The sequence below is a fragment of the Urocitellus parryii genome, chromosome 8 (genome assembly GCF_045843805.1).
Source record: "Urocitellus parryii isolate mUroPar1 chromosome 8, mUroPar1.hap1, whole genome shotgun sequence".
Classification (NCBI taxonomy): domain Eukaryota; kingdom Metazoa; phylum Chordata; class Mammalia; order Rodentia; family Sciuridae; genus Urocitellus; species Urocitellus parryii.
In genome coordinates this window covers 104,022,652-104,049,838 of record NC_135538.1, presented here as the reverse complement: position 1 = coordinate 104,049,838, position 27,187 = coordinate 104,022,652, and the positions used below count along the sequence as shown (strand labels likewise).

Genomic DNA, 27,187 nt, shown 5'->3' with positions numbered 1-27,187 from the left:
AGGTCTTCTTAACCCTTTTATTTGAGAATGAAGACATCAAATATCTTTCACAGATGACTTTGCTCAGAATGAAATATTAAAATTATTAAAATTTAATATTCACATTCTTAACTTCGGTGAATCCTTTATAGAAAAAACTTCGGTGAATCCTTTATAGAAAAAACTTCGGTGGAGTTGTCTTCTGCGCCGTCCTTCGCCAGGTGACTTCTCACTTTCCAAGCCCTACTGCTGTGAGTCCTGCGCCTGTGCCCGCGTCCATACCTCTGAGGGTCTGCTGCTCACCTGGAGAGCTGAGGACGGTGGCAGCGCCATGGAGGACCCTGGGAGCAGCTCGCAGGATCCTGGGAGTGCCACAGAAGACCTGGGAGTGCCAGGCAGCTGCTAGGTGGCTCCTGCTGAGAGGACTTCTGCTGGGAGCTGCAGCTGGGTGTCATCCTCCAGGAAAAGTGACATTGCCCTAGCCAGGTGAAGATCCTTGAAGACCATAAACAAGAAAAGAATCTCTGTGATTGGGTGGAGCCTGTTGGCTCTGTTTTGTCAATGGCTGCCTGGATGAAGTCTTGGAAAACCTGTTTGCTTTGAAAGGACTGATGACATTGGAGAGCTCTGGAGGTATCGGAAGATTAAAATATCTGGAGAGGAAGGAAGGATGAGAAACAAAATCACATACATTAGAAAGCACATAGGGATTAGAAAATGTAGAGTGGTTCCTTCTGATATGTCTTAAAGCAAGGTGCCCTATGGCCCTCAGGACCCTCGCAGTGGAAGCTGATGTCCGTGTTCACACACATGCCTGCGTGCTCACAAGGATTGCTGTTGGCATCAAGACACGAGCACCTGTGACCAGGACCCATGCACCAGCCAGAATTTCCACACATGCAGACAGCAGAGGAGCATCTGCTACTTACAGCAGCCCCAGAACTTTGGCTGAAAAAGAGGGACAGGAGGAAAAGGAGGAAGTGGAAGAAGCCCTGAAGGACTCATTAATGAGACCCGTAAGACATCCTCCATTTACTGTGAACTGCCTGATATCCACCAACATCCCTGCTCCAGTGTTGACCTTTAGTCCCAGCATAATGATGTATGACTTCTCAGACCAACACCTGCTCTCCAGTTTGGCTCATAGAAATCCATATTCTCAAGATCTGAAGATGATTTTGATGACATCAACAGATACTGAGTATGTTCTGGCCAGCTGAAGAAAGAGGCAGGATAAGTCCTGGCTGTACATTTACTGTACAAACATGGCAGTATTCTTCAGCCCTTCCCCTGATGGAGGGGCTGAAATGAACCTTGACGGAGAGCCTCAGAATAAACTTAAAGAAATCATACAGGGACTACAAGCTGAATTACAAGAACAGAAACTGAATTTCCGTGATCTGGAAGAAAAATTCATCGTATGTCAATCTACCGTCTATACCCTTGCCAACCAGTTCCAGAAATATCGGAGTGGTGCAAAGGAGGAGAATGGAAAAGAACAGGAATTACTGGTTCCCAGTCTGAGACAAGCCCCACAGGAGGAGAAAGAAATCCTACAGGACGTATTGAATGAGGGCTGTAACACTTGCCCTGGTCACTCTGAATCATCAGATATCCAGCAGGCCCCCTGCTTCAGTGCTGATCTCTTGGAACACCATGACAATGAGGACAATGATAAAGAAGAGTCACTTTATTTCAGCTGTCTCAGCAGTCTCAACAGTGAATTGAAGGAAGACGAAGAGAATGACCTCCAGCTGGATGAAAAATATTTTCGGTACTCTGGTCATCCTGATTCATGTGACACAGAAGAACTTGACATAAGCTCTGTGTTGCCATCACATGAGCCTAATGTCAGCTCTACTGTGGATGGAACCAGTGTCACTGAGAAGGCCTGCCTCCATGGGCCTTTGAGTGGGCATGTGAGCCCCAGTGTGTCAGAGATGCAAGCCTCAGATGCACACCTGGATGTAAATGCCCAAATGAGTAGTTGTCAAGGGACAATGTTGGATCACCAGTTAATCTGTGGAGATGGTGGAGCCAGGCTGAGCCTTTCCTCTGCTATCGATAGCTGTGTAGCCAACAGTGACCCTGGAAAACAGTGGATGCTCTTCCCAGAACTGAATTTGGATACTTGCATTGAACTGCAGAACCTTCCCAAGCTTGAGGGTGATGCCCTTGGAGGCTTGGCTGTCAAAACACCTGAATGTGAGCTGCATGTCCTCACTGATACCATGAGTGTCCTGAAACAGAAGATCATGAAAAGAAAACAACTCTTCTGCAAGTGGAGAATGGCATGCAGATTCCCAGTACTTCAAGCTTCCGAACATGTCTTCAGTGATGCCACAGGTGTCAGCAAACAGAAAATTATTACAAGAAAAATTCTGATGAGCAAGAGGAAACTAGCATGCAGATTCCCTGGCCTTCAGGCTTCAGAGCTGGATTCAAATGATCCTTCAGGAATGAAGAATTCTCTGAAGCTAGAGGGTGATACTAAGGATGGCTCCTTCGCCAACAATCATGGCTGCCACATCATAGGCCACATCGATGACTATACTGCTCTCAGAGAGCAGATTGGGGAGGGGAAACAGCTGGTTGAAAAGATCCAGTCTCTCCTGAGGCCCACATGCAACTTCCTGGGCCTTGAAGCTCAGGGCTCAGAGGCACCAGGCAGCAAATGTTTCCATGAGCTAAGAAGCAGTGCTCATGCCCTGCAGCACACCCTGGAGGAGTCAGCCTCGCTCCTGACCATGTTCTGGAGAGCAGCTTTACCAAGCTTCCAGGGCCCTGGGCTGCCTGGCAAAGTGGATGAATCAATGGAAAGGGAGCTCCTGGATCTGCGAGCCCAAGTATCCAAACAGGAGAAGCTCCTTGAGAGCACAGCTGAGCGTCTGAAGACTGCTAACCAGCAGAAGGAGAACATGGAGAACTTCATTGTCAGCCAGCTGACCAGGACACATGATGTTTTGAAGAAGGCAAGGACTAACTTGGAGCTAAAGCAACGATTGCATCTTACACAGTCACGGAGCCTGCTTCAAATACATCACCATCTGACATCAGATCAGTGAACTCCTTAAGGGTCCTTCTTGTGTGCCCCAGCATTGAGACTCTTGCCTTCCAGGAGCCACAAAAGAAGCAAAGCCACCACAGATCCCTTAAACATGAGGAAGCCTAGGCCTAACCCCCTCACCACATCTGAACAACTGTCTATCTGCTAAGGAGCACCTGGGCCCTATTCTTTCAAAGCTGGTGCAGGTCTGAAGAGGTGATCAGAAATGTCTACTACTAGGGTAGGCAGAAAGACAGAATGACTTCCTGACAGTGATGTAACACCAGTAGTCAAAGACCACCAGGCCTCTCACTAGACAAAGTGCACCTAAGAGTGTATGCTAAACCTTGAGACACTGCTTCTGAACAGCCTCAGTGACACAGCACCTTTCACAACACAGTTCTCACCTCATCAGCTCTCCTCAGAAAATCAACTCTGGGGAAATGGTTGCCTCCTACACAAGGGTCATATGGTTCCAATGTAGAGCTCCTTGGCAGTTCTAGAAGCACCCTAGTGAGCAGCAGGGCCCTGCTGGACAGTGTCAGTGAGACTCAGCTGGCACCTTTCACAGATCCACACCTGACCAGGTAGCTCCTCTAGGCCAAGCCAGGCTGGACTTTGCACTGCACCTTCAGGTCTGACCACTTTGAGTCCATGTGAGGAAGGAAATTGATGACTTGCTAAGAGTCACTCTCATTTATAGCCTAGCACAATCTGCTTCCTTTATTCACTCATTCTCCAAATTTTACTGCCCCCACTCCTCCACATTAAGTATGCTGCACCATTTTGCTAATCTAACTTCCCTCGGGGGAACATGAGACTGATGTCCACACCAAGTCTTGCATATGGCAGCCTCTACTTGTTTCTTAGTGTTGTGTGCCAGGCCCCAATTGTACTAAAGCCTCCTTTGTGTCTTCAGAGTGCTCCTAGGACCTGAGTAGGTATTCGTAAATGTAAGATAGAGGTTTATTTATGTTGCTGTAGCCATACGTTGAAGACCAACATCACTCATGGCAGGCAGGGTGAAAGTGTAAGGGTCTTTCGGTGGCTTTTTTTTTTCTTTTAAAGCAAAGTTTGTATAAATAGTTTCTTTCTTTCTTTTTGTCTTTGTTTCCCATTTCTACACCAGTCCCTAGAATAAGTGTTAAGAATAGAAAATAAAGTAAGCCAAACCCAAAAAAAAAAAAAAGAAAAAACTTCGGTGAATCCTTTATAGAACACAGATTCTGATACAAATCCTCAGCTCTTTCCATCTACCTTCCCTCTTTCATTTCTTCTCTTCCTTACACCCTATCTCCCTCCCTCCTTATTCCTTTATTGAATGTATTATGTTCCCACCACGTGCCAGGCATTCTTGGTGTCAAGAAATCCATTGAGTTTTGACATCATTTCTGGTAAACATAACAATAGCAGATTAGTTTTAAAGAAATCACTACCTATCCATGAGAATTACTGGGGAGGGTGGGATAATAGGCCAAGTCTGGTGCTTACTGTCTTTCAAAAAATGTATCTTGGCTGAGCTTACCCATAGGAACCCCAGCTCATCTTCCACTATAGCCACCTACACGTTTCTCAGACCTGCCGAACCCAGAGAGTGAACCATCATTCCTGCTGCCCAAACACAGGCTGTTATTTATTATACCTCGTAGGCGAGGTGAAATCTGGTAAGCAGCAGCTTCATTTGGAGGGATTCCCATGTTAGGTGTGACTTGTAAGCTGGCAGCAGAGGGTGAGGGATCACTCAGCAATTGCCTGTACCTCCCCGTGTGGGCTGGTGCTTACACCTGTAGCCTCCTGGTGAAGTTGATGGGTCACCACCTCTGGAGCAGAAAATTCTGAGTGGACAGCACTGAAGACAGAGCCCAGTCTCACAGGCTGATGGTCTGCGGTGGCATAGAATGATGAGAGCTTCCAATTTGTGATATTTTGCCCTTTTGTTTATTTTTGTAGAAGCAAGAAATTCAACTGTGTGGAAGACAATGACTTGTACACTTTTGTTCTTCTGTTTGGTGTTTCTTTTGCCCACAGAATCCTGTAAGATATTAAGTCAGGTAAGAAAAGGGGGAAAGGTGGAGGAAATGGGTGGGGAATGTAAATGGACAACAGAATCCATCAACCAGCTCTCAGTTTCCTGAGAGCCCATGTGCTAGAGAGGATGATGATGGAGTGACAGCTCTGACAGAAGAAACTGCAGCTACAGTTAACAAAAACCCATGTCAGCCAGTAGCTACAAATTATTTCCCCCCATTTTATTCTGAGATGCAATAAGATTGAAATGAAGGGTAATAAACTTCTTTTCATATCCTTTCCCTTGCTTATAATCAGGGTGATGCTATTTCCTAAGGGGCTCTTGAAAATGTAGAGGTGGTGGAGTTACCACCATGACTGGGAGTTATTAATGTCATTTAATTGGCAGGATCTAAAACGGGTTTGGCACAGTAGTGCATCATCCTAGTCAAAATGGCAAAAGCATCTTTTTTGGGAAACTGATAATGAATAGCAAAAATGGGCCTCTCTCTGGAATATTTTCTTTCATACCATAGGTCATTTAAATTTCCCTATTAGTTTCTTATTTAAAATAAGGTGTGGAAGGAGAGTGTGAGAGAGAGAAAAAAAATATTTTGAGCATCTTGAGATCTTGAGAAGAGAGTATTATTATTTGACCACAGGTCTGAGATTGACAGGTGAAGCTCCACTCCCTTGTTTTATAGATGGAGAGATTGAGGCCAGTGTTTTAGAATGTAATTTGCATGAGGTATGCACCCTGCTCAGCTACAGGGCCAAGGTGAGAACATCTGTCTTCAGATTCTCAGCTTCTTGCTATTTCCATTTTAATATGTTCCTTTTTAGTAAAGCCTTCTTGAGTAGCAGGGGAGACTCAAAGTTCTTTTTAGCAGTTTTCCAAATAATATTTACTTTCTAAGTAGTTTGCCTTAACTAGTATGGGTGGGACTCTTTTCCATGACTTTCCTTCCGCCAACACAGAATGCATATCTGGTTCCAGGAGAAATTAAAGACCCTTTAGAAGCTTTTTCGCAGGAGACACTCCAACCCCACAACATGGTACTATTTCCCCTCTTAATTCAATTTTTTAATCCACAGTTTTCTTTTAAAAAAAATTTAATATTTATTGTTTAGTTGTAGTTGAACACAATACACTTATTTTATTTATTTTATGTGGTGCTGAGGATTGAACCCAGGGCTCTAACAGGCTTGGCGTGTACTCCACTGCTGAGCCACATTCCTAGCCCCTAATCCACAGTTTTCTACCAGACAGAATGTAGAGTGTAGACAGAGGATGGGAGGTTGGCTTTGTTTTTCTTGATTGATGGGATCACCTCATCAGGGACATTTTATCCTTTTTTCCCCTCTATTATAGAAGTTTCTGGGCCCTGAACAGTTGGGAATTGCCCCCTCTTGACTTGCCCTCGCACTGGGGCAGCCTAACCAGTTGAGCAGGCTGCCGATTTGCAACTGTCTCTTTTTATGTTATTAGGTTGAGGATTGTTGGTATCTGAAGCTGAAGTGTCCCACACTGCATGCCCCCTAGAAATGAAATGATCAGAGGAGTCACATATGGCATGCTTTGGAAAATAACTGGGAAGGATTGAATTAGGTCCTTCATTTAAGAAGACAGGTTTTCCAGAACTACTTGCAAACTTCATACCATGGCCTTCTGCCCGCATACCTGATTGATATGATGTGACTTCACTGGAGTTGGTTTAATGGGTCAAGTCTCATCCAGAATGTTGACTTCCTACTACATTTCCCATAGTGTGTTGAAGAACATGGCTCTATCAGGATGGGTTTGGGGCCCCTTGATAAGCCTATGCTTCCTTCCACATACCTACTCTACCTGTTGCAGGTAGACATGGGCTGGCTCTTTGAAAAAAAAAAAACAACTGTTCCCTAAGGAGATAGTAAAGTTCTAGTCTCAGCCATGAGAGGAACTCCTTATATAGCCTTGTGCAGGGCACCTCATCTAGCAAGGCCTCAGTTTTCTTATCTGTAAAATAAGGGGGTTGGACTGAGTGATCTAAAGAATCTTCCAGAACTCTTAAGACTATTATTTTAGTACTCTTTTAGTGGAAGAACTTTAGCTATTCTGCTTATGTAATAAGACTTTATTCTCTTGACTATAAAATAAGCCATATCACATCCATGATTTCAAGGATATTCAGTCCTGTGTTCCCAGAATTCAAAGGGGCCTCTAGAAGCAAAGTGAACCTTCATTAGTTTCCCTGTAAATCCACCTCTGTCCACAATGTATTTTGTGGACAGAGTGTGGACTGTTCTTACGGGAGACAGAAGTGGACGCCTACTTCGTGCAATGGGAGGGAGGGCCGAGGGGAAAATGGGGCCACGGGCCACACTTCACAGCTCAGATTCCAGTGGCCACACTGTCCTCACAGCTGATTCAGACATAGTTATTCATCTGTGACTAAAATGGACCATTGGGATTGCATATCAACAGCTGATTTTGACATGAATTTTTTATTTTTCTGTCTAGGCTGCCAACAAAAACACGGAGAAGGTGCCTGCCAGGCCACATGGTATGTTGGCAGCAGTTCCTAATCACATGGAAGGCTGACTGGTCCTATATTGTAACAGAAGGCCATTCTCAGTCCTCTGTCACATGGCATAGCAGATGGGACATCTTGGTAGCTTGTATTTGGACTCTATTTTTTTTTCCTTGTGTTAAATTGTGCCTTTGACCACAGGTGTGTTCCTCTTTCCTCCCAACATTCCCTACTCCATCCTGGCCTGAGACTTCTTTGCCACAGATCCTTTGTATTGAGTGGAGTCAAACTAGGGAGGTAGCTAAAAGGGATCTGTGAAAAACTCATTAATGATGTAACACACTATAAGTTTCTAGAACTGGAGGGCTTCTCTAGGAACATCAGGGACAGTGGATTCCAAATGAGCTGATCTGGAAAGCTTTAGCAATCTGAGGAGTTGCCCAGGGGTTTCTGTGGGCACAGGAGAGTGACCCAGTGGGCTAAGCTGTGGACTCTTCTGGCCCAATTTAACTGGGGCAATTCCACTTTTATATGTTTTATATATTGGAGTTCAGGATAAGGTTCTATCAGACACGATAGGATTTTGTTGCTGAACTATGTGATGCCCACTGATTCATTTTAATCTTCTGCCATTTTACCAAGAAAAGATACCTGACATCCACCAGATTTATGTGCCTTTACTTCAGGGACACCTTGGTGATTGGCCCAGCATAACTTAGATCTCAGAGCTTTCAATCTGATATGGACATCTTTTGTTCTTCCAGGTGTATGTGATGATGTCTGCATGGACAATTCCCATTGCAGCCAACCTTGCCCTCCAGGCACTGAGGGAAATATGGGATTTTCATGCAGGAAAAACAAATGGTACAAAGTTACTGATACCTGCCGGACTCTTAATGCCTTCAACATCTTTGAGGTAATATCCTGTCTCTCATAACATGAATTCTTTTGTGGGCTCTCTGAAAAAAGTGGAACCTTGAATTAGCAATTCATATTGGGCTTGCATTAGGGGGAAGACGAACATGAGGTGGGGTGGTAATAGGTTGTTTGTTAATACCTAAATACCTGCATATCTCTACTCTCTTAATTTTGGGCATTTGTGCTTCAGTTCCTCACACCCTTTCTTGACATGAAGGAACCCAGTCATTTAGGTTAGAGCTACAACGGGTGCCACAATTGTGATAGAAAACTGCTCAGTTAGCTCTTTAACACCCCAAAGCTCTGACACACAAGGCATCCTTCACCCACTGGCAGCAGTCCTAGAAACTTTTTAGACATGTGGAATTTGGGCCCCACCTTGGCCTGCTAAATCAGAATCTGTTGTCTATCAAGATCCACAGGTGATTTCTGTTGTCGTTCAAATGTGAGAAGCCAGCTGGCCTAAAGGGAATGACTTTGTCATCAAACGAACATTTTCACATATACTTAAGTAATTCCATAGCTTTTTAATTAAAGTCTAATAAACTCAAGTCAAATGCTATTTCTTCTCCTTTGCTTCTTTTTCTCCTTTTCTGGCAGGAGCTTTACTATTGTGCAGGTAAATCAGCTCCTGGTTCCTTCAGAGGAGTCTCTGCTTTAGCATTTCTTTTGTTTTAGGAACATTCCTTTGTTGTTGTTGTTGTTGTTGTGTTTGTGCACATCTCTAGGGAGTATTTAGTGGGTATTAGACCAAGAGTCTCTGATCAGACTTCAAGAGGCTGCCCAGTTCTAACATCTGGGGAGATTGAGCAAAGGTGTATGTGCAGACCCACACACCATATGTCTTAATATTTCAATGTTTTAACTTAAAAATTGCTAAATAAGATATAACCTGTCTGCTTCCATCCCAGATTCCATTCTATTCCTCAAAGGCAGTGCACTGCCAAGGTCATGCATCTAATACCCTGAAAACAGTGCCTCTTAACCTCTTACACCCCTAAGATGGTGGTGTCATCTAGCTTTGGGAAAGAAGCCCTTCCAGGCCCTAGAAGTAGACCTGGAGTGTTGAGTAGGGCATTTACATGTCTCTAACAGGGCAAAGGGCTCTGCATTGGCATGTCTTCTAGATCCACAGATTCCTCTTCCTGTGAAAGGGTAGGCTGGAAGTCCTTCCGAGCAAGGTCAGCAAACTTTTGTATAAAGGGCCACAGTGAATAATTTCAGTTTTGTGGGTCACATGTTCTCTGTTACTGCTATACGGCTCTTCCATTATAGTGTGAAAGCAGCCATTGACAATACTTAAGTGAATAAGCCAGTGGAGTTCCAATAAAGTTTTATTCACAAAAGAGAAAAAGCAAAAAACCAAACAAACCAAAAAAAAAAAAAAAAGACAGTTACCTAGAGGCCATAGTTTACCATTTCTACCATAAAGCATGGGACCCTGAGCCTGAATCAGTGGGAGACACTGTCTGTCACTGTTTTTAGACATTCTTGCATTCTTGTACCTTAGTGTCCTAATTGTTTTGTTCAATCTAGTTCAGTTATAGTCATGTCTCAGACTTTGGTTTTGGGGAATAGTAAATAAAAGCTTAAATGTCACTAGAAATCTAGTCTCTCTCTCTCTCTCTCTCTCTCTCTTTCTCTCTCTCTCTCTCTCTACACACACACACACACACAGATGCACACATAGTATGTATACACAGAGGCTGTCCAAAATCTAATGTGAAAGATGACAGTTGCTGTTTTGAAGGAGGGGTTCAGGAGTAGGCCATTGGTTTTCTTTTTTTTTTTTTTTTTCTGGTTCATTTACCTTGGTATTGATCAAGTTATTCTACCCCAAATGTGACTTTGAAATGGAAAACAGAAAATCATTACGCAATTCACAATTGTACAATAAGCCTGGTAAATTTTGGTAAAAGTACTCTTACTCTTAACATAAACATGACATATTAAAAATTTCTTTGTTTTGGCTGTATCTTAGGAGGACTCATATTTAGCTAAACCATTTGGAGAAACCATAAGAATAAATGAATATGCTGGAAAATCTGAGACCATAACAGATATGTTGATGCAAAAGTGTCCAAAAGATTTGTCTTGCGCGATTAAAAACATTAAGAGGTCTCCCCGGATACCAGGAAACATCGCTGTCATTGTACAGCTCTTACACAACATTTCAACAGCTCTGCTGACAGATGTTGATGAGGCAAAGATGAAGGTGAGTGGCCTTGGATATTTAGTAGAGCACTGTCTACATGGAAAAGGAATTTAGGTTACTTGAAGTATTCTCTGAGCTTCCTGGAGGCTGAAGACTCTTCCACCTCAGTATTTCCAGTGTCTAGCACAGCAAGTGCTCAGTAAACTCTCAATGAAGACAGAAAGAATGAATAACTTGTTGAATTAACAAACATTTATAGACTGCACTTACTTGGGACTGTGGTGGACACTGGAGTCTGCTTTTCCAATTTTGGCTGCTGTAAACCTCTAAGAATCATTCTAGCTTTGGCAGAGAGAAACATCTTTCTTACTTTTATTTGTGAGTTAGAGCTGGTTACTAAAACAGAAAATAATGGAATGCCAAGAAAATAGCCATATTCTCTGCAGAAACGTTGAAATGGAACTGGATCTGTTTCTTTTGTTCAAAAAGCAAAGGGTAGTTAAAAAGTAGCTTCAGCCTCTGGGGTCAGTTTCCCATTTACTATGTTCCTGTATAGGATTCTGCAACAGTTGGAATTTAACAGATGTTTTTAATCACATGATGGGTACTTGACAGGTTAAGCAAATTGTAGTTTTACAAACTGTAATTTTTGTGAAGTGGAATTGATGATAGAAATGAGCAGATTGCCTGGGGATCTTGTTCTGATGCTGACTCTGATTCATTAAGTCTGGGGTAGGATCTGGGGTAGGAGTCTCTGCCTTTAAGACGTTCTTAGGGGATGCCTGTGCTGCTGGTCGGAGGACCACACTTTGTAAAAGTGAATCTTGAATGCATTGGCTGTTTGAGAGTGGCTCAGTACTAATACCAGTTCTTCACTGGCAGAGTTACAGCACCATGGCCAACCACATTCTTAACAGCAAAAGCATTTCAAACTGGACCTTCATTCCTGAGAGAAACAGCAGCTGTGTTCTGCTTCACTCAGTCAATTCCTTTGCAAGAAAGCTTTTTGTAAGTAAACATCCCATTGACATATCAGACGTCTTCATTCATACCATGGGCACCACCATTTCTGAAGACAACACAGGAAAGAATTTCACTTTTTCCATGAAAGTTAATGACACTGGCAATGAAGTTACCGGGAGGGTGTTGATTAGTCAAGAAGAACTTCAGAAGGTGCCTTCCCCTTCTCAGATCATCAGCATTGCATTTCCAACTCTTGGGGCCATCTTGGAAGCCAGTCTTTTGGAAAGTGTCACTGCAAATGGGCTTGTTCTGTCTGTCATTTTGCCCAAGGAACTTAAAAGAATCTCACTGATTTTCGAAAAGATCAGCAAGTCAGAGGAAAGGAAGACACAGTGTGTTGGCTGGCACTCCCTGGAGAGCAGATGGGACAAGCAGGCCTGTAAAATGATTCAAGAAAACTCCCAGCAAGCTGTTTGCAAATGTTGGCCAAGCAAGTTGTTTACCTCTTTCTCAATTCTTATGTCACCTCAGACCTTGGAGAGCCCAACTCTGATTTATATCACATACATAGGCCTGGGCATTTCGATTCTCAGCCTGATCCTTTGCTTGTCCATCGAGGCCTTGGTGTGGGGTCAAGTGACGAAGACCGAGATCTCATACTTACGCCACCTATGTATCGCTAACATTGCGGCCACCTTACTGATGGCTGATGTGTGGTTCATTGTGGCTTCCTTTCTCAGTGGTTCAATGATACACCACAATGGGTGTGTAGCAGCAACATTTTTTGTTCATTTCTTTTACCTTTCTGTGTTTTTCTGGATGCTTGCCAAGGCACTCCTCATCCTCTATGGAATTCTGGTTGTTTTCCATACACTGCCCAAGTCAGTCCTGGTGGCATCTCTCTTTTCAGTGGGCTATGGGTGCCCTTTGGTCATTGCTGTTATTACAGTTGCTGTCACGGAGCCTGGCAAAGGCTACCTACGGCCAGAGGCCTGCTGGCTTAACTGGGACACCACCAAAGCCCTCTTGGCCTTTGTGGTCCCAGCTCTGGCCATTGTGATAGTCAACCTGATCACGGTCACACTGGTCATCACCAAGACCCAGCGAGCTGCCATTGGCAGTTCCATGTTCCAGGAAGTGAGAGCCATTGTGAGAATCAGTAAGAACATCGCCATCCTCACACCACTGCTGGGTCTGACCTGGGGATTCGGAATAGCCACAGTCATTGATGACAGCTCCCTGGCCTTCCACGTTATCTTCTCCCTGCTCAACGCATTCCAGGTAAGTCCAGATGCTTCTGCTCAAGATTGAAGTGAGAGAATATGTGAAGAAGTTTTGTGATCAGGAGTCTGTGGCATCAGATTTTACAAAAGACAATTAAATAGTATATCTGGAATAAGAAAATTAGCCTTTGTTCCAGAAAGGCCTGGATTTGAATTTTGACCCTCTTATTTACTAATAATGTTTAATAAGATCTTGGAATATTTACTTAACTTATTCAAGCATATTTCTCTTATACATAAAGTGGATATCATATTGTCCACTTCATAGAGTTGTTTGGAAATAAAAATCATGATTATGAAAGCATCAAAGTACTAAAATAATCTAAAGATCACAAGCAGGTGTCTACTAGGTTGACTTGTTACTGTTGAGAAATTAAACAATAACACCTCTCCCAAAATTTAGGGTTATAACTGGAGTTATTAAATTTTTTATTATATTTTCTGTTACTTAGAATTTTTAGTTGCCATTGGAAACCATCTTATTTTAACAAGTTGTGCTCTATAGAGTGGCATTAAAAATGGTTTCTCTTCTCTCATATCTTGTATGAATTAACAACATTCACAGTTTTATCCTTGACAAATTTTCTATGCTAATAAAATATTTTGCATAATATAGGGGTTTGAAAATAATGTATGACAACTATGTTAATAATATAGGATGCCTCACATTTCTATGGAAGCTATTTATTGTTCTGTACATTTGTATAGCAATTAGTAATTATCAATTCCTCACACATGTTTACAAAACTAGTCATAAATAGGACTGAGGTGAGAACCCAGTTTTCCAAGTCTCAGTTCAGCATATCCCATACCTGTCCTCCAAGGGACCGTAGCTCATGTCTCATCCCACAGCACTTTCCTTTTTTGTCTCCCTTGGGGCCATCTCACCTGTGATTTTTTCTTCTGGACTAGTCTGTGAGCACTAGTCATACTAGGATGAATTGAAATTTCCATTCAATTTTTGCCTTGACTCTAGGCCAGGAGCAGTTTGGGGCTCTGTGTGTAGAAGTCATTGGGGAGCTGAGAGCAGGGCATGGGTGAGGGCCAGACATGGGGAGGGCAGAAGGCAGGGCTGAGCTGGAGCTGGCTTGTTCTGGCTCATGGGAACTGACACATTCTTAGGAATTTTGTGAGCTGGTTATAAACGCAATCCTCAGCCAAAATTAAAATGTGCAATGAAATAAATTAAAAACAAAGATCATACTTTGAGACTAATCACTTCCTAATCATTTGTCTAACATTTTACTATACTCTTGATTTGGGTTTGCTATATCCATATGGTGGAAATACTAAATAATGATGTTCACTGCCCATTTCTTCCTACCTTCATGCTCAGCCATGTTGTATTGCTAGATTTAATCAGCCCCAGTGAGAGCACTTAACCATAAAGATGGGTAAATACTACAAATAAGGAGAGTTCATAGTTATTTACCAGCATCTCACTGGATCAATACATCTTCATGATGCCTAGGAAGGGAGGAGAGGAAGAGGAGTCAGTCATGGAGAGGAGATAACAGTCATGAGGTGAGAGACATAGAAAGCCCGGTAGGAAGAAGGAGGGAAGCAGATTCTTAGGATGAGAAGACACAAGAGGCAGCTGAGGCTGACAGAGCCAGAAAAGAGATTCTGAAATATGCTGGGAGGCCCAGACGTGTGTGAGGAAGACTCTTCTGAAGATTTCCTGGTCCCAACCCCATGGGAGTATCTCCAATGGCTTAACCATCCCCTTTACTATGGAGGTGTATTAGGTAGTTAGCTGCTATCTTAACGATCCATAGTTACTTCTGATTGGTATCCCCTCCTTTTATTTATGGGAGGTAATTGTGGGCTGGGTGAGGTTTGGGGACCCTTTGTAGCTATTTTAGTAGGAGAAATATACAGCACATATATTAAAACCTGGGGGAACACCTTGGGGTTTACTTGCTCAAATTGTGTTTTATCTACTAAAAGAAATGCAAAGATGCGGCTGATAAATTCTTATTAGGTACACTTTCTCATCCCTTCTCCTTCAGATATTAAACTTCATGACTAATCTTTTGTCTAAATCTTCTCATTGACATTTTAGGTAACTTTCCCCAAAGGGCACAAACCAATGAGAAGTGATTTTAATTGAACATTTCCTTTACATGTTTGTGGCTGTATAGGGGCAGAGTGTATCATAAGGTTATCAAACACATACACACTCAATACAGAGACACCATCCTTATTGAGTATTTATTTTGTGTCATTCATTGTGCTAACTGTTGCGAATATAAATATAAATAAGTCAACCCCAAGGAACTGAAAATCTTATGAGGAGAGAAACTCTTCTTAGTCCTTTAGCCAAAGAATGCAGATTCTGTGGCAGAAACATGCTAGAATGGTGGTTTCCAGATCTTCAACATTTTAAATTTCTGAGCCAGCCTCATTTAGATTCTGATTCCAAATGCATTCCTAGCACCAAAACCAGGCTGACAAGTATTTGTCCTAAGCATCTTTTTAAGAATAATATTTTGTAGTCCAGAGGACATTTTTTTTTAGTAGAAACAATGACAGGTTTCAATAATTATCATGTAGGCTAAGAGTGTCACACAAAAGAGCAATTTGATAAAAGCTATGTGTGGAGCAAGGTGTTGAATGTTTGTTGGACAGACTGGATGGAAAGGTATATATGTTCAGGGGAATGAATGAGCTGTGTGGCTCTATACTGTTTCTGTAAAGTCCTCCATCTCTCAGGTGGACTTTTACCAAACTGTTAACTGTAGGTTGAGTGTTTATTCTCATTGATGAATCTGATTGTAACATCCTTATGGTGCCAGTTGTGTTAAACCCATGAGCCTTAACAGGCTTCTGACTGGGTTTGTATTCACTTCTGAAATTGGAGCAACTTCATAAGGAGGCCTAAAGAAAAGGTCTCATTATCTCACTTCCCTTTTTGATCCATAGTGTAAGTAACTGAACATTCAAAAAAACTCTTCGCTTCCCCCCCCCCCGCCCCCGCCCCTGCCACCATGGCCAATGGATATCTCTATCACTTAATGAAAGTGGATTGTCTGAGCTTTCTTTTCCTTATCTGAAAAATGGGACTACTCCCTATCCTTCCTTGTCCAAGGAAGTTTTGTGGCAATCTGTGGTGAAAAAAGTAAGAAACTCAAATGGACTAAAATTGCAAAGGAACAACCTGTTTTTCATTTTATGGTATCCTCCTCTTGTATGGATGGTAGGAGATTGAAGAACCAATCAATTCCCTCTATTTTATCTTCTTTGGAGCAGCTGCAATATGGTTAGAAAGTCAATCTATTTTATGATTTATTATTTTTTCTGAGTATGCATATGTTTGTTTTTTCTTTGCAAAGTTTTGTAATATTCTTTGCTGTGGATGGGAGAAGGAGGTTGTGTGTGTCCTGGGAAGCTAAGCACACTTCTTTTTGCTTTTTGTTGTGGAAGTTTCTTTCATTACTTATTGTTCAGGGACTGCAAGGCTGCTGTCAATTGCCTAACTTTTTCTTGGAACATTATATTCCAATAAGAGGAATAGCTTCTGCAAAATGCTAAACACTTTTATTTTGCTCACCTTAAAACAAAATCCTTCAAATATTCCTGTATGAAGCAGGGACCTTGTTCTGTTTGGTTTGCTGAGGTTTCACAGTGTCATAAAATAGGAAATTAGGATCTTAAAATAGGAAATTAAAAGATTGAATATATTGTTTTCATTTTACCCAAATAGTGGCGGAATGATAAATACTAGTATTTATTATCATTTTGTAAATGGCTTCTCCTCCCTTTTTTATCTTTCACAGGGCTTCTTCATCCTGGTGTTTGGAACAATACTGGACCCGAAGGTACCGTATATAAATTCTTTTTTTTCTTTCTTGGGTTACCAGTACTTGGCCCTGAGATGCTCACTTGTAAAGGCCACTGAGAGTCTTTCACCTGAGTCATGTGTAGAGTCACATGAGTAGAGCACCACTGTTTCTTATAACAAAAGTGACATCTACCACCTTTTGAGCTCTTGAGAGGATAAGTATTTTATGCACATTAGTTCTAATCCTTAAAGCGATCGATCGTGGGTATTACCATTTTCTATTTTACAGATGGGGAAACAGAGTGATTAAGTAGCTTGTTCAGAACTCTGCACAAACCCACCATGTCCCACTGATTCAGAAAAGGGGTTTGTTCCATCTCATAGTGCCATCTTTGGGAGGATCTCTCCTTGGCTTGGAGGTTCCATTGCAGGAATTGTCTCCAATGCACAGGACAGAGCTGTTCCAAGAGGGATACCATTGTTCCTGCCCTTTGGCTTGGCACAGATAGCAAAACTCAATAGGCCAATGTTACACAGTGGATGCTTAAACTAGAGTTGCTACTACTGCTGTGTGGGGGATTACCTCCAACCCAGCCTGTTGGGGCTCAGTGGTACCTGATTTTTTGCATTGAGGGGGCTGATGATCTGAACTCAGGTTGTGTGACTGTACCTTAGCTGCAGAATTGGTTGGATGAGTAAGTTCCTGATTTTTACCTTGAAGAGCAGTGGACTAAAGGAAGGGAATTCTTTAAACACAGATGAGTGTTGATTGTTGTAAGTGGTGAGAACAAATAAAAATTAAACAAATAAAACCTCAGATGTTTACTGAGGCTTCTGAGATTGTCCCCCTTTCCCCCACTTGTATTGTGTTGCCTCTTGGAATAGCAAACAACCCTCTCAGATATAGATACAAACACCTTCTACCAATTAAAAAAATAATTTATAAACTCAAAAGGGATAATACAAGGTTAGATATGCCCCCCCAAAAAAACCCACACACACACAACAAAACAAAAGCAAAACATCTTCACTGCAAAGTTGTGGCTTTTTAAAAAGTATGGATGCTAATTCTATTATTAGGTTGATATCAAAGGCTTATGAAAGAAGACTTTCACAATTGTCCTTTCAGCATTTTTTAAGGTTATCATATCAACCTGGTAAAAATTATTGAGAGGTGAAAGCATATTAGTCTTGATATTTCTATGTACCTAATAGTTCCTAACTTAACAAAGTTCCGATTTATGAAATTTTCACTTTATGATGGTGCAAAAGTGATATGCATTCAGTAGAAACCTTATTTCAAATTTTGAATTCTGATCTTTTCCTGGGCTGGAAATGTGCAGTGTGATACTCTCTCACCAGGCTGGGTGTTGGCAAGTCCCAGTCAGCCAGGTGTTGCAATGGTAAACAACTGATACTCCACTGTGTTGCTAAGCTATGATGTTCGGTAGGCTAAATGGATTAAGTTTAACTTATGATATTCGACTTACAATGGGTTTGGTTATGAGGTGTCTCCCCAAAGCAAGAATATTCAAATGTAAAATGATTGGATTGTAGTTTAGTTTGAATCCCAGGAAGTAGGCATGGCTTGAGGAGGTGGGTTCCTGGTTGTTCTTTCTCGTGGCCCCCTTTGCTTTCTGACCCCACCAGAAACTGAGCAGATTTTCTCCAAGAAAGGGCCATGATGCATTGTCTCAACTTTGATGCAAATCAGTGGATTCTGCTCACCTTAGACGAACCTTTGGAACAGTGAGCTGCAAATAAACTTTTCCTCTCCTAAGTTGTTCTTGTTGGTCACACTGACACAGAACTGACTGAAACAGGTTTATGGGGATGCGGTCCCATTGTCATTCAAGGAGCTTCTGTACTAGCTGTGTGCAATTGGGGAGTTCTTAATGCTTATGAATCCCAGGTTCCTCAAAAGGTTAACACTCGAAAGCATTACAGGAGCCTACATGATTGATGGAAGAAAACTGTAATTTCTAGTCATCTCCAAAAACAAGTAGTAGTCAGTTAAAAACAGTGAGCATGTATGCCTAAATGTGCTTACTATTAATTTTTAAAGTATGAATTGTGTACCTTATAAAAGTATATAATTATGCAACACAGAGTTGAAAAAGAATGGCAACAAAAAAAAAATGTAAGTAGGAGCTCTAATATATCTCCACAAATCTCAGTGGATCACTTGGTGCACTGGCCCCTGACCCCTCACTGGACGTTGGGAGTGACAAAGAAAACTGCATTTTCAGGGAAGGGTGAAGTCACTCTGAACTGGAGGGCTTTGGCATATGTTAATTGTGAAGACAGAACTTATACAAGGCCTTGGAATGTAAGTAACATTTTCATAGCAGAAGGAAAGTCGGAGGAAATAAGAAGAGGTACGATATTCAACAGGAGAGGAAAGGATGATCTGGAGTCAGGGGATGTGAATTCAAGTCCTGGTTGTTTCTCTTAGTAGATAGAAGATTTTAGATGTCAATCTTGGAGCCTTAATTTCCTCAGTTGTAGAATGGGGATAATAATATTTATCCTGCAGGTTTTTTTTTTTTTTTTTTGGTGGGGGGTAAAACAATATGACAACTGTGAAAAGCACTTTAAAGTTATAAAACCAAATGTAATTGTTACTTAATATTCTTATTTACTTGATTCCATGGACTGTAGCTAGGTTGTATAGTACTTTCTTTTTTCATCTAGAAATGGGTGGAATTATTGACAAATTATGGAAGTGATTAACTATTTAAATGTTCCAAAAATAAAATAAAGTACAATAAATAAATTAAAGCCTTTTGTTTGAAATCCTCAAGCTTGTGGCCAACTTTACTTCTTAGCCATTAGGTCCAGGCTTAAGATCCTGAATATGAATCTCCTAAGCCAGTTCTACCCCTCCTGTCTCCCCCAAGGTCCCAATTCCTTCCCAGACCATTCCACCAGGTTACTGATCCCTCTGTGTTCTACCAATAGGGACCCGGCTGGTAACATTCCCTTGTCACAGTATTTGCCAGGTTCAGGTACATGTATTAACTTCATATAACCTTGTAATTCTTAACTCCTTTTGTAAAATATCCAGATAAGAGAAGCCTTAAAGGGTCGAGTGAACTCTGTGAAATGGATCGCCAGAATATCAGAGGTAAAGCTCTCCTGTGCATTTTTTGCATTGCTAAACCAGCAAGATAACAGTGCAGAACTAGCACCTCAACACTCTGTAATTTGTTTTTTTCCCCAAGTGAGTGCCTGTTTGAGCTGTTCATATTCTTTCTGAGTACAAGATTTATAGAGAAATAAAATCTTGAAATCCAGAGAAATTAAAGTAGGCCTAAATGCACTTAGAGGTGAGTAACAAGGTGGCAGGTTTGGAGATGTAAGAGAGCACAGAATGAAAGAGAGAAATGAGGGGAGCTGAGAAGTCTGATCCCACCAGACTGATGGTTCTCTGCTGATCAGTTGCATGACATCCACAGTGTGAAAATTTCAGGGAGTCATATTCTGATCCCACACAAAGAACTTCTTGAGAGCTTGGTTTTCAAGATGGGCCAGTTGCCATGATAACTGGAGTTAAGTAGGCTGGGGCTCAGTTCAAGGAGGTTGCAGAGAAGCTTCAGTCATTATTATCTAATAGGATAGACCATAACATGCCCTTTAGCATATATTCTATTCTTATAACTTAGAAGCCATTTATTGTTAAGCAAACTTGTTCTGAGTGAGAGAAAATCTGGAACTTTCTAGATGGCAGCAAAAAGGGATTCGAGGTTAACCTAAGACATAGACCAGCAACAAGAGAGGAGGTGATCTAGAGTTTTCCAGGCCACATCTGAAAGGACCAACACCGCCCGTCAAGAGCTGGTGCTACAGAAGATAGGCACATGGTGGGTGACAGGTCATTCTGGGACTGTGTACCTGTGGCCCTGCGTAGCACTATTATCACCTTTCCCTATGTCCCTTGACTTCCCATTCTCTTTTCTTTGACTTCTTTTGTCTCCTTCTTATCTTCTCTCCTTTTTCTTCCTTTTCTTTGCTTATTGCATCTACCCTTACTTTTACCTAAGCTTTGATCTTGTTCTTAGTCCTTGGTTTTTACACCTGGGAGATGACTGACTTCTCTATATTCCTTCCAGCTAAAGACAGAAAAAAAAGGCAAATTTACTGAGTATTGACACTAATAATTATTTAAAGCAGTCGCTTTCAACCTCAGCCACACATGAGAATCAACTGGGAAGATTCAAAAAAATGGGGTTACTGGGTCATACTCCTGGATGGGTCTGCAGTATGCCTTAGGTTTGGGGAGTTTTGACAGCTTCCCAGATGATTCTAATGTACAGTCAAGGCTGAGATGCATTCATCAAAAGCCTTCTGAAAGGATCTTTGCTTCATAAATACTGCTTCCTACCAGTGCACCTGATTTAAGCATACCCCTCTGTCACCTGTCCACGGACACAGCGCTCTCGGGGGCACTGTCTTGATCTCTTCCAGGTTAGCACTACTCTTTTTTAAAAAATGTGCTTTCAGTATCGGTCCATTCAGGCCACCAAAGGGAAAGTCTACCTTTCTGTGACAAAGAAAAAGTGTCATCTTGCCCATTTCTCTTTGGTTTTTAAATGAAGAAGTCCAAACAATACTCAGTACTTTATTGTGAGTTGTCTATAGGCTGTCAGTGGTTTTCAATGCCAGCTGCACATTAGAAGCATCAAGGGAACTTAAAAAAAAAAAAAAACCATAGTCCAGGCCTCACTGAAGAAAAATTACATCAGAAACTCTAGGGTTTTAGGGCCTAAGCATGTCTTTAAACTGCAGTAATTCTAATGCACGGCTGGGGTTAGGATTCATGGGTCTAAGTACTAGGTACTGTTGGCTCACTTCTTGAAATCCTTCCTGCATTCTGCTCACTAGCTTATTAGCTTTATCAACCTGCTCAGAAGATGGAAGTAGGCATGGTCTATCATCTGTTCTCCTCTCCAGCTTTGTCAGCCCCTGATTCGTAGGTAGCAATCTTCTACATCCAGGTTTAACTCACGCTGGGTAGTACTTGCCTGGACAGGGTCAGTCCCAATACCCTACACCCAGGATAATAAATGCTCATCTGTGGTTATATTACATCTAATATCAGGAATTAGCCTATGGTAATGGGATAGTAAATCTACTAGTGTATTAGTGTGTTACTTCTCTTAGGCAACATATATCTAAAACATACCTAAAAGATATATTTTCAATACATGTACATCTGAAGGGAATGACTTTAATGTTGAGGATTTCAGCAGATCAGATGAGAAGGGGTGCTTGGGGTCCGAGAACCATTCTATACCATCCTCTCTGTGTTCCTCCCTTCCCAGAACCCCAACTAGGGACTCCTTCAAGAGAGGCATCCAGGCAGGCCTGGCCGGAGAGGAGGAGGACCTTTCACACCAGCCTATTCCTGTGTTGTTAGTGGTTCTAATATAAAGAGGAGAAAGGGTGAAGTTAAAAGATAAAATAAATCTCTGCTTTAAATTCTCATGTGCTTTAAATTACTGTGATAATTGCAAACAAACTAATAATGATAAGCACAATTATACTTTGTCTTTCATAGGACCTTTCTTCTGAATTCTCTTGTCAACCCACCAAAGGGCCAAGCTAACAAACTACATGCATTCCTAACTCAGGAGGTGAGTGCAAAGCAAAAGGGTCTCCACGCATGTGCCGTACGTGTGGCACTTCTTTCAAAAATGATAATTCGATTGTCATTAGAAATGATTTTTTCTTGATTGAAAGGATTCTTTCATACAATCTATTGTCACTTTGGTATAGTTAGAAATTCATTCACATTTCCAGTTCTTGAGCTACTGAAATTTTTGCCGTCTTTGCAAAACCATCAGTCATGTCTGAGAAGGCTTGTGAATTAGAGCACTGAGCACAGGTGCCCTCTCTGCTTAACTGCTCCCTCTCTTCCATCTGTCCCCTAGTTTCCCATTCTAGGACATCACAAATTATATAAGCAATATCCCCAAATTTCCCACTGTCACCTCTCTCTTTTTTCTCATCTTAAAAGATCAAGAAATTATGATGGAACATATCTGGGAGAGGCCCTAGGAGTAATGTAAAAGTTGGTTTACATTTGAGGTAGTGTCTGAAAAATGGACAGAAAAATGTATATAGAGAGAGTTAGAGAAGGGAGCTACAGGGGGGAAACAAGCTCAGAGACATCTAGACAGAGGGACGTGGTGGCTCAGAGTTGAAGACAGCATTCTCCATACATGGACATGTGTAGGTACACTGTCCCAATCTTGTGGCCTGATGTCCCTCTAGATCTAGAAAGGGAAGAGCAGAGAGGGAGACAGACACAGGATTCACAGAGACAGGGAGATGCAGCACAGAGAGGCTGACTGGTGCATAGGGACACTCAGACACACGGAATTAGGTAGAGGGAATGACTACACAGATGCACACAGAGTGACAGAAACAGAAATGGAGGCAGACCAATTCAGGCCTGCAGAGGGAGCCTCCTACCCCTTACTCCAGGCTCCAGCAGCCTTTGGGCCTTGGGCAATGCCCAGCGCCTAGTGCAGGGAAAAGGAAGGGTCTTTCCTAAGAGAAGTTTGGTTTGGAACACAACACTTGTAGGCAATAGAACAAGTTTGTTCTCTAGATTCTGGAATGGCCTCAAGAGAAGAGACTCTCCATCTGCCAAGAGGGCTCTACCCAAAGGTTCAAGGAAGAGTGAGCTTTATAATGCAATTGTTGTGAATAGCCTTTGGGTTTTGCAACATGTACGTTAAAGCTGTGATTTTCTGTTCATAACAAGGTTGTTCATTCCAGGTATGGCAGAGCCCAAAGAAGAAATGTGCTTATTCCTGTCTTCTTGCCACCAGAGAGAGTGAAGGAAACCTCACGCCGTGGAGCTGTCAGAGGAGGGCACGAAGTGTGCAGAGGATGGAAGTCCTTCTTCTGAATTGTTCTGTGCTACTGAATATGTCTTGCCCATGAACCATATATATACAGATGTGACTCCTTTGGTCATAAGCCAAGTGAAAATCATAGAGTTTGAATCAGAAAGAAAAAACAAAACAAAACAAAACCCTATTTCAAGTCAAGGAGGCAGAAGCACAGCTAATCAAAGGTTGAGCCAGAGGCAGAAGCCCAAGTCTGTGGACTCCCAGTTCTTGACTTTCTCTCCAAGATCAGGTAGCCACTGAAGGGCTTTCTGTTTATACTTTCTGTCACCAACACTGTATATTTGAAGCCTGTGATGGGGAAAGGGAATATCATATTTCAAGGTCAAAGCTGCTCATTTTCTTAACTTTGTATGTAAACAAATTTAACCTTCAAACCAGGTGTTGCTTGATAGAGAACAATGTTATAGGTAGAAGCCCCTTTACAGAGTAAGTGCATTGCCAGCTGCCGCAGGAGAAAACCAAGGAACAGTGGATGATCCCAATTATCTCACCAAGAAGCCAGTGTTATTGATGTTCCAGTAGAAATAGGAATGTGAGGCTCGCTTTGTGCACGAGTAGTGTCTCTTTTTCTGTTTTTTTTTTTCTCCAAGGAATCTTTCTCTAAGTGAGAAGTTTGAGAAGGCAAAGGAATAATAAAGAGATTCATCAGAAGGTAGAAAAAATTCATCAACCTGGAGAAAGAATGATTTTACAAGAGGCATTGCTTATATTGGGACAACAATAGCATTCTTCTCAAATGGAGTCAGAAAGTGGTTTGAATTTGTCTTTTAGCAATAGACCTGGAGAGACTCCTTAAGAGAAGGAGGTGAGATAGGCATAGTCCTGGTTTTTCTCAGTGCACAGAAATTAGGCATCAAGAAATGCCACTTATCCAGAGTCAATATATTGAGGCAAAGATGGAATCTTATAAAGCCAAGTAGTTAGATGACTGTAAATCTGGGCAGACTTTAGAAAAGGCTAAATCTTATTGCCTCATTTTACAGCTGAGGATTCTGAGTACAGGGACAGAAGGAGGTAGATTAGCCTGTTGTTTGTATCATGCATTAAGCAGTCACAGCTGGTATGAAAACACTACAGTGTACTCACTTCTGGAGATAGGATATTGGGAAAGATACCCCACCATGCTCATCATTAAAGCAAGAAAGGCCCGTGGATGGTACAAGAAACTACAGAATTATTTTGGGACTCTGTGAAGAAGTTGTGCTCACTCTTCTGCAGCCCCAAACTACTCTGTACCATCTTAGAAAATGTCGAGGAACTGCATGGGATAGGTTGGCTCCTGATGACCTTGACAGGGATACATGCAGTATCCTGCTTACACCTCACAAAGGGGATGACTTGGTCAGGTGGACCAAGGAGAAATTGGTGCTAACACTGCCTAGGGCAGACTCATGGGTAGAGTATTTTATTTATGGCCATCCTTGGGAAAGTCATTTACATTCCTTAGACTACTTTTCTGTAAATTGAAGATAATAAAACCTACCTCAGAGGATTACTGTAAAGATTAAATGGACAAGTGCAGGTATTTAGAATAGTACTTGGCAAATATTAATTGCTCATTAAATGTTAAGTTTTTAAAAGAGTACTTGTGGAAATGTGTACACATACAAACACACATAACAAAAAAAATGTATAGCTCTGCTCTTTGCATGAGTTTGGATGTAGATATGCCCACAGGAACTAGTTGACTGACTGTTAAATAAAAGAGTCAAGCATTCAATTTGGTCTGTTCAATGTTAGGGTTATCAGTCAACAAAATCTGCTGAGTTTACTACCATAGAATGAGCCTTTTATCCAATGCTACTCTGGTAATGATATATGGTTCCCTGCCTTGGAAACAAGAGTGTGTGGCACAGGGCTCTAAGCCCTGTCCTTGTCTAAGCTTAACTTCACTTTCTTTTTTTCGGAGAAGTATTCCCTGATTGGTCTAACCAGAAATGCTGATCTTCCTTCCTTAATGTTTTATGTGATTTATAACCTGTCCCATTCACTTTACATCGGTATATATTGTGTTACATTGTTTACTTTGAGTCCTTTATGTGCATAAATTTTCTTTCCCAGATAAGACTGTAAAACCTTGTTGCTCACTGTGTTACCTACTTACATGCTTATAGAGCAGAGCAAGGTGCTTTGTATATAGAATGCGTTCACTAAATATGTAAAGTCCTTTGGTTACACAACCTCTTGATACTGGTTTTTCCAAATCCCAAATGACCTAGTATTTAACTAGTGACCTAAATAAATCTGACCCATTTCAACAAACATTGCCTCCTTGACTATCATTACTGTAAAATGTGTAATAGAGTTTCCTCTTACTTATTTCTCTATTGTCCATACCTTCCTCTGGTAACATCTAAAGGCAGGTTTGCATCAGATCTTTGAGGGAAGGAAGGCCTGTAAATAGAAGACCCCAGAATTACTATGTATGAAATTATTTGGTAGTGAGAAGAACGCAGCCTGAGTCATATCAAGTGAAGTTTCCCACAAGTGCAGACTATGTGGACTATGTATTCTAGGTCTGAGTTACCTACAGCCAGGTGGAGGCTCAATAAGAACTACTGTTCCTCATCATCAGATAAATAAATAAATCCCTCTGGTGTCAAGCTAGAGATTAGATAATGATTTTCTGATGTAATTATCTAAAAGTCACCCCCTTTGTGAGATGTGCAGGACATTGCATGTGTCATCTCCAAGGTTCATCGGGAGTTAACCTATTCTGTGCAGTTCCTCAACGCTTCCCAAGATGGCGCAGGGTAAGTTTCTGGCTATAGAAAATTCAGCCAGTTTTCTCCAAGTTCAACTTCAGTATAGGCAGAAAAGCAATAAAAACCTTTTAAAATCATCAGCGATAGTGATGCAGCCTTGCATATTATCACTCTCCTACTCACACCAGTGTAGTCGGTGGAACACAGAGTCTCATGTCATCATCTGAGATAAAGATGAGGAATGGCAGGACAAACAGGTGACTCACTTTAATGGATCTGCTTCAGACAAGAGAAACCTGTAATTTCTCTCAGGTGTGCTTGACGGACCCACTGTGGAGTGACTCACACACTTACACAAGCCTTGAAGCTGTGGGCAGCTATACTGTTGTCAGATTGGCTTCTTACAATAGGCGGCTGGTTCTCACCAGGGCCTCCCGGACTTCCCTTCCAAAAGATGAAAAAGATGGGTCATGGCCACTGAGGGAAGACCGTGGGGGGCACCAGTGTGGGCACACGTGATGCCGGGGCATGATGGTGGGAACTCAGTGCCAACCTGCCAGCTGGGTGATTCTCCACCTCCCGGCTGCTAGATCTACTTCCTGGATTCTGTGAGTACCTGTCCCAAGCCCATACCTCTTTTCTCCTGAAGAAAGAAATGTTTTTGAATATGTTCCAGCATGGGAGAAATGTGTGATTTATGATGGTATTTTCTGGAATGCTTGATTCTGCAGGATCCTTCCCGAACACTATTTAGAAATTGGCCAGCTCCAAGTTGGACTGTTTCCTAAGTCTCTTTTATGTTTGTTTTTCTTCAAAGAGTCATCGGTCAGGCTCTAATTGCTCACTTCTAGGAGTGAAAAATGAAAAACATCCTGTCAGGCAATTAGACTCACTGTCCCTGAATTGTCCTC

General features: G+C 41.8%; 2 protein-coding genes across 2 annotated transcripts; both read left to right on the top strand.

The window, feature by feature from the left end:
* The first annotated feature begins 1,244 nt into the window (after nucleotides 1-1,244).
* On the top strand, nucleotides 1,245-3,220 carry LOC144256438 (uncharacterized). Its single transcript, XM_077801491.1, has 2 exons — nucleotides 1,245-1,854; nucleotides 2,095-3,220. Exons 1-2 carry the CDS (start codon nucleotides 1,245-1,247, stop codon nucleotides 3,042-3,044), a joined length of 1,560 nt encoding a protein of 519 aa, XP_077657617.1. The 3' UTR covers nucleotides 3,045-3,220.
* Nucleotides 3,221-5,004: 1,784 nt separating this feature from the next.
* On the top strand, nucleotides 5,005-26,795 carry LOC113186887 (adhesion G-protein coupled receptor F2). Its single transcript, XM_026394486.2, has 9 exons — nucleotides 5,005-5,076; nucleotides 7,536-7,578; nucleotides 8,310-8,461; nucleotides 10,445-10,678; nucleotides 11,501-12,862; nucleotides 16,644-16,685; nucleotides 19,716-19,775; nucleotides 26,242-26,324; nucleotides 26,687-26,795. The coding sequence occupies exons 1-9, from the start codon at nucleotides 5,005-5,007 to the stop codon at nucleotides 26,793-26,795; spliced, it is 2,157 nt and encodes a 718-aa protein (XP_026250271.1).
* The last annotated feature ends 392 nt before the right edge of the window (nucleotides 26,796-27,187 follow it).

Coding starts and splice junctions, on each gene's coding strand:
- LOC113186887 (XM_026394486.2), top strand. CDS start 5,005: ATGACTTGTACACTTTTGTTCTTCTGTTTGGTGTTTCTTTTGCCCACA. Junction 5,077..7,535: donor CCTGTAAGATATTAAGTCAG/GTAAGAAAAGGG, acceptor TTTTCTGTCTAG/GCTGCCAACAAAAACACGGA. Junction 26,325..26,686: donor GCTTCCCAAGATGGCGCAGG/GTAAGTTTCTGG, acceptor TTCTTACAATAG/GCGGCTGGTTCTCACCAGGG.
- LOC144256438 (XM_077801491.1), top strand. CDS start 1,245: ATGGCAGTATTCTTCAGCCCTTCCCCTGATGGAGGGGCTGAAATGAAC. Junction 1,855..2,094: donor CTCTACTGTGGATGGAACCA/GTGTCACTGAGA, acceptor TGCTCTTCCCAG/AACTGAATTTGGATACTTGC.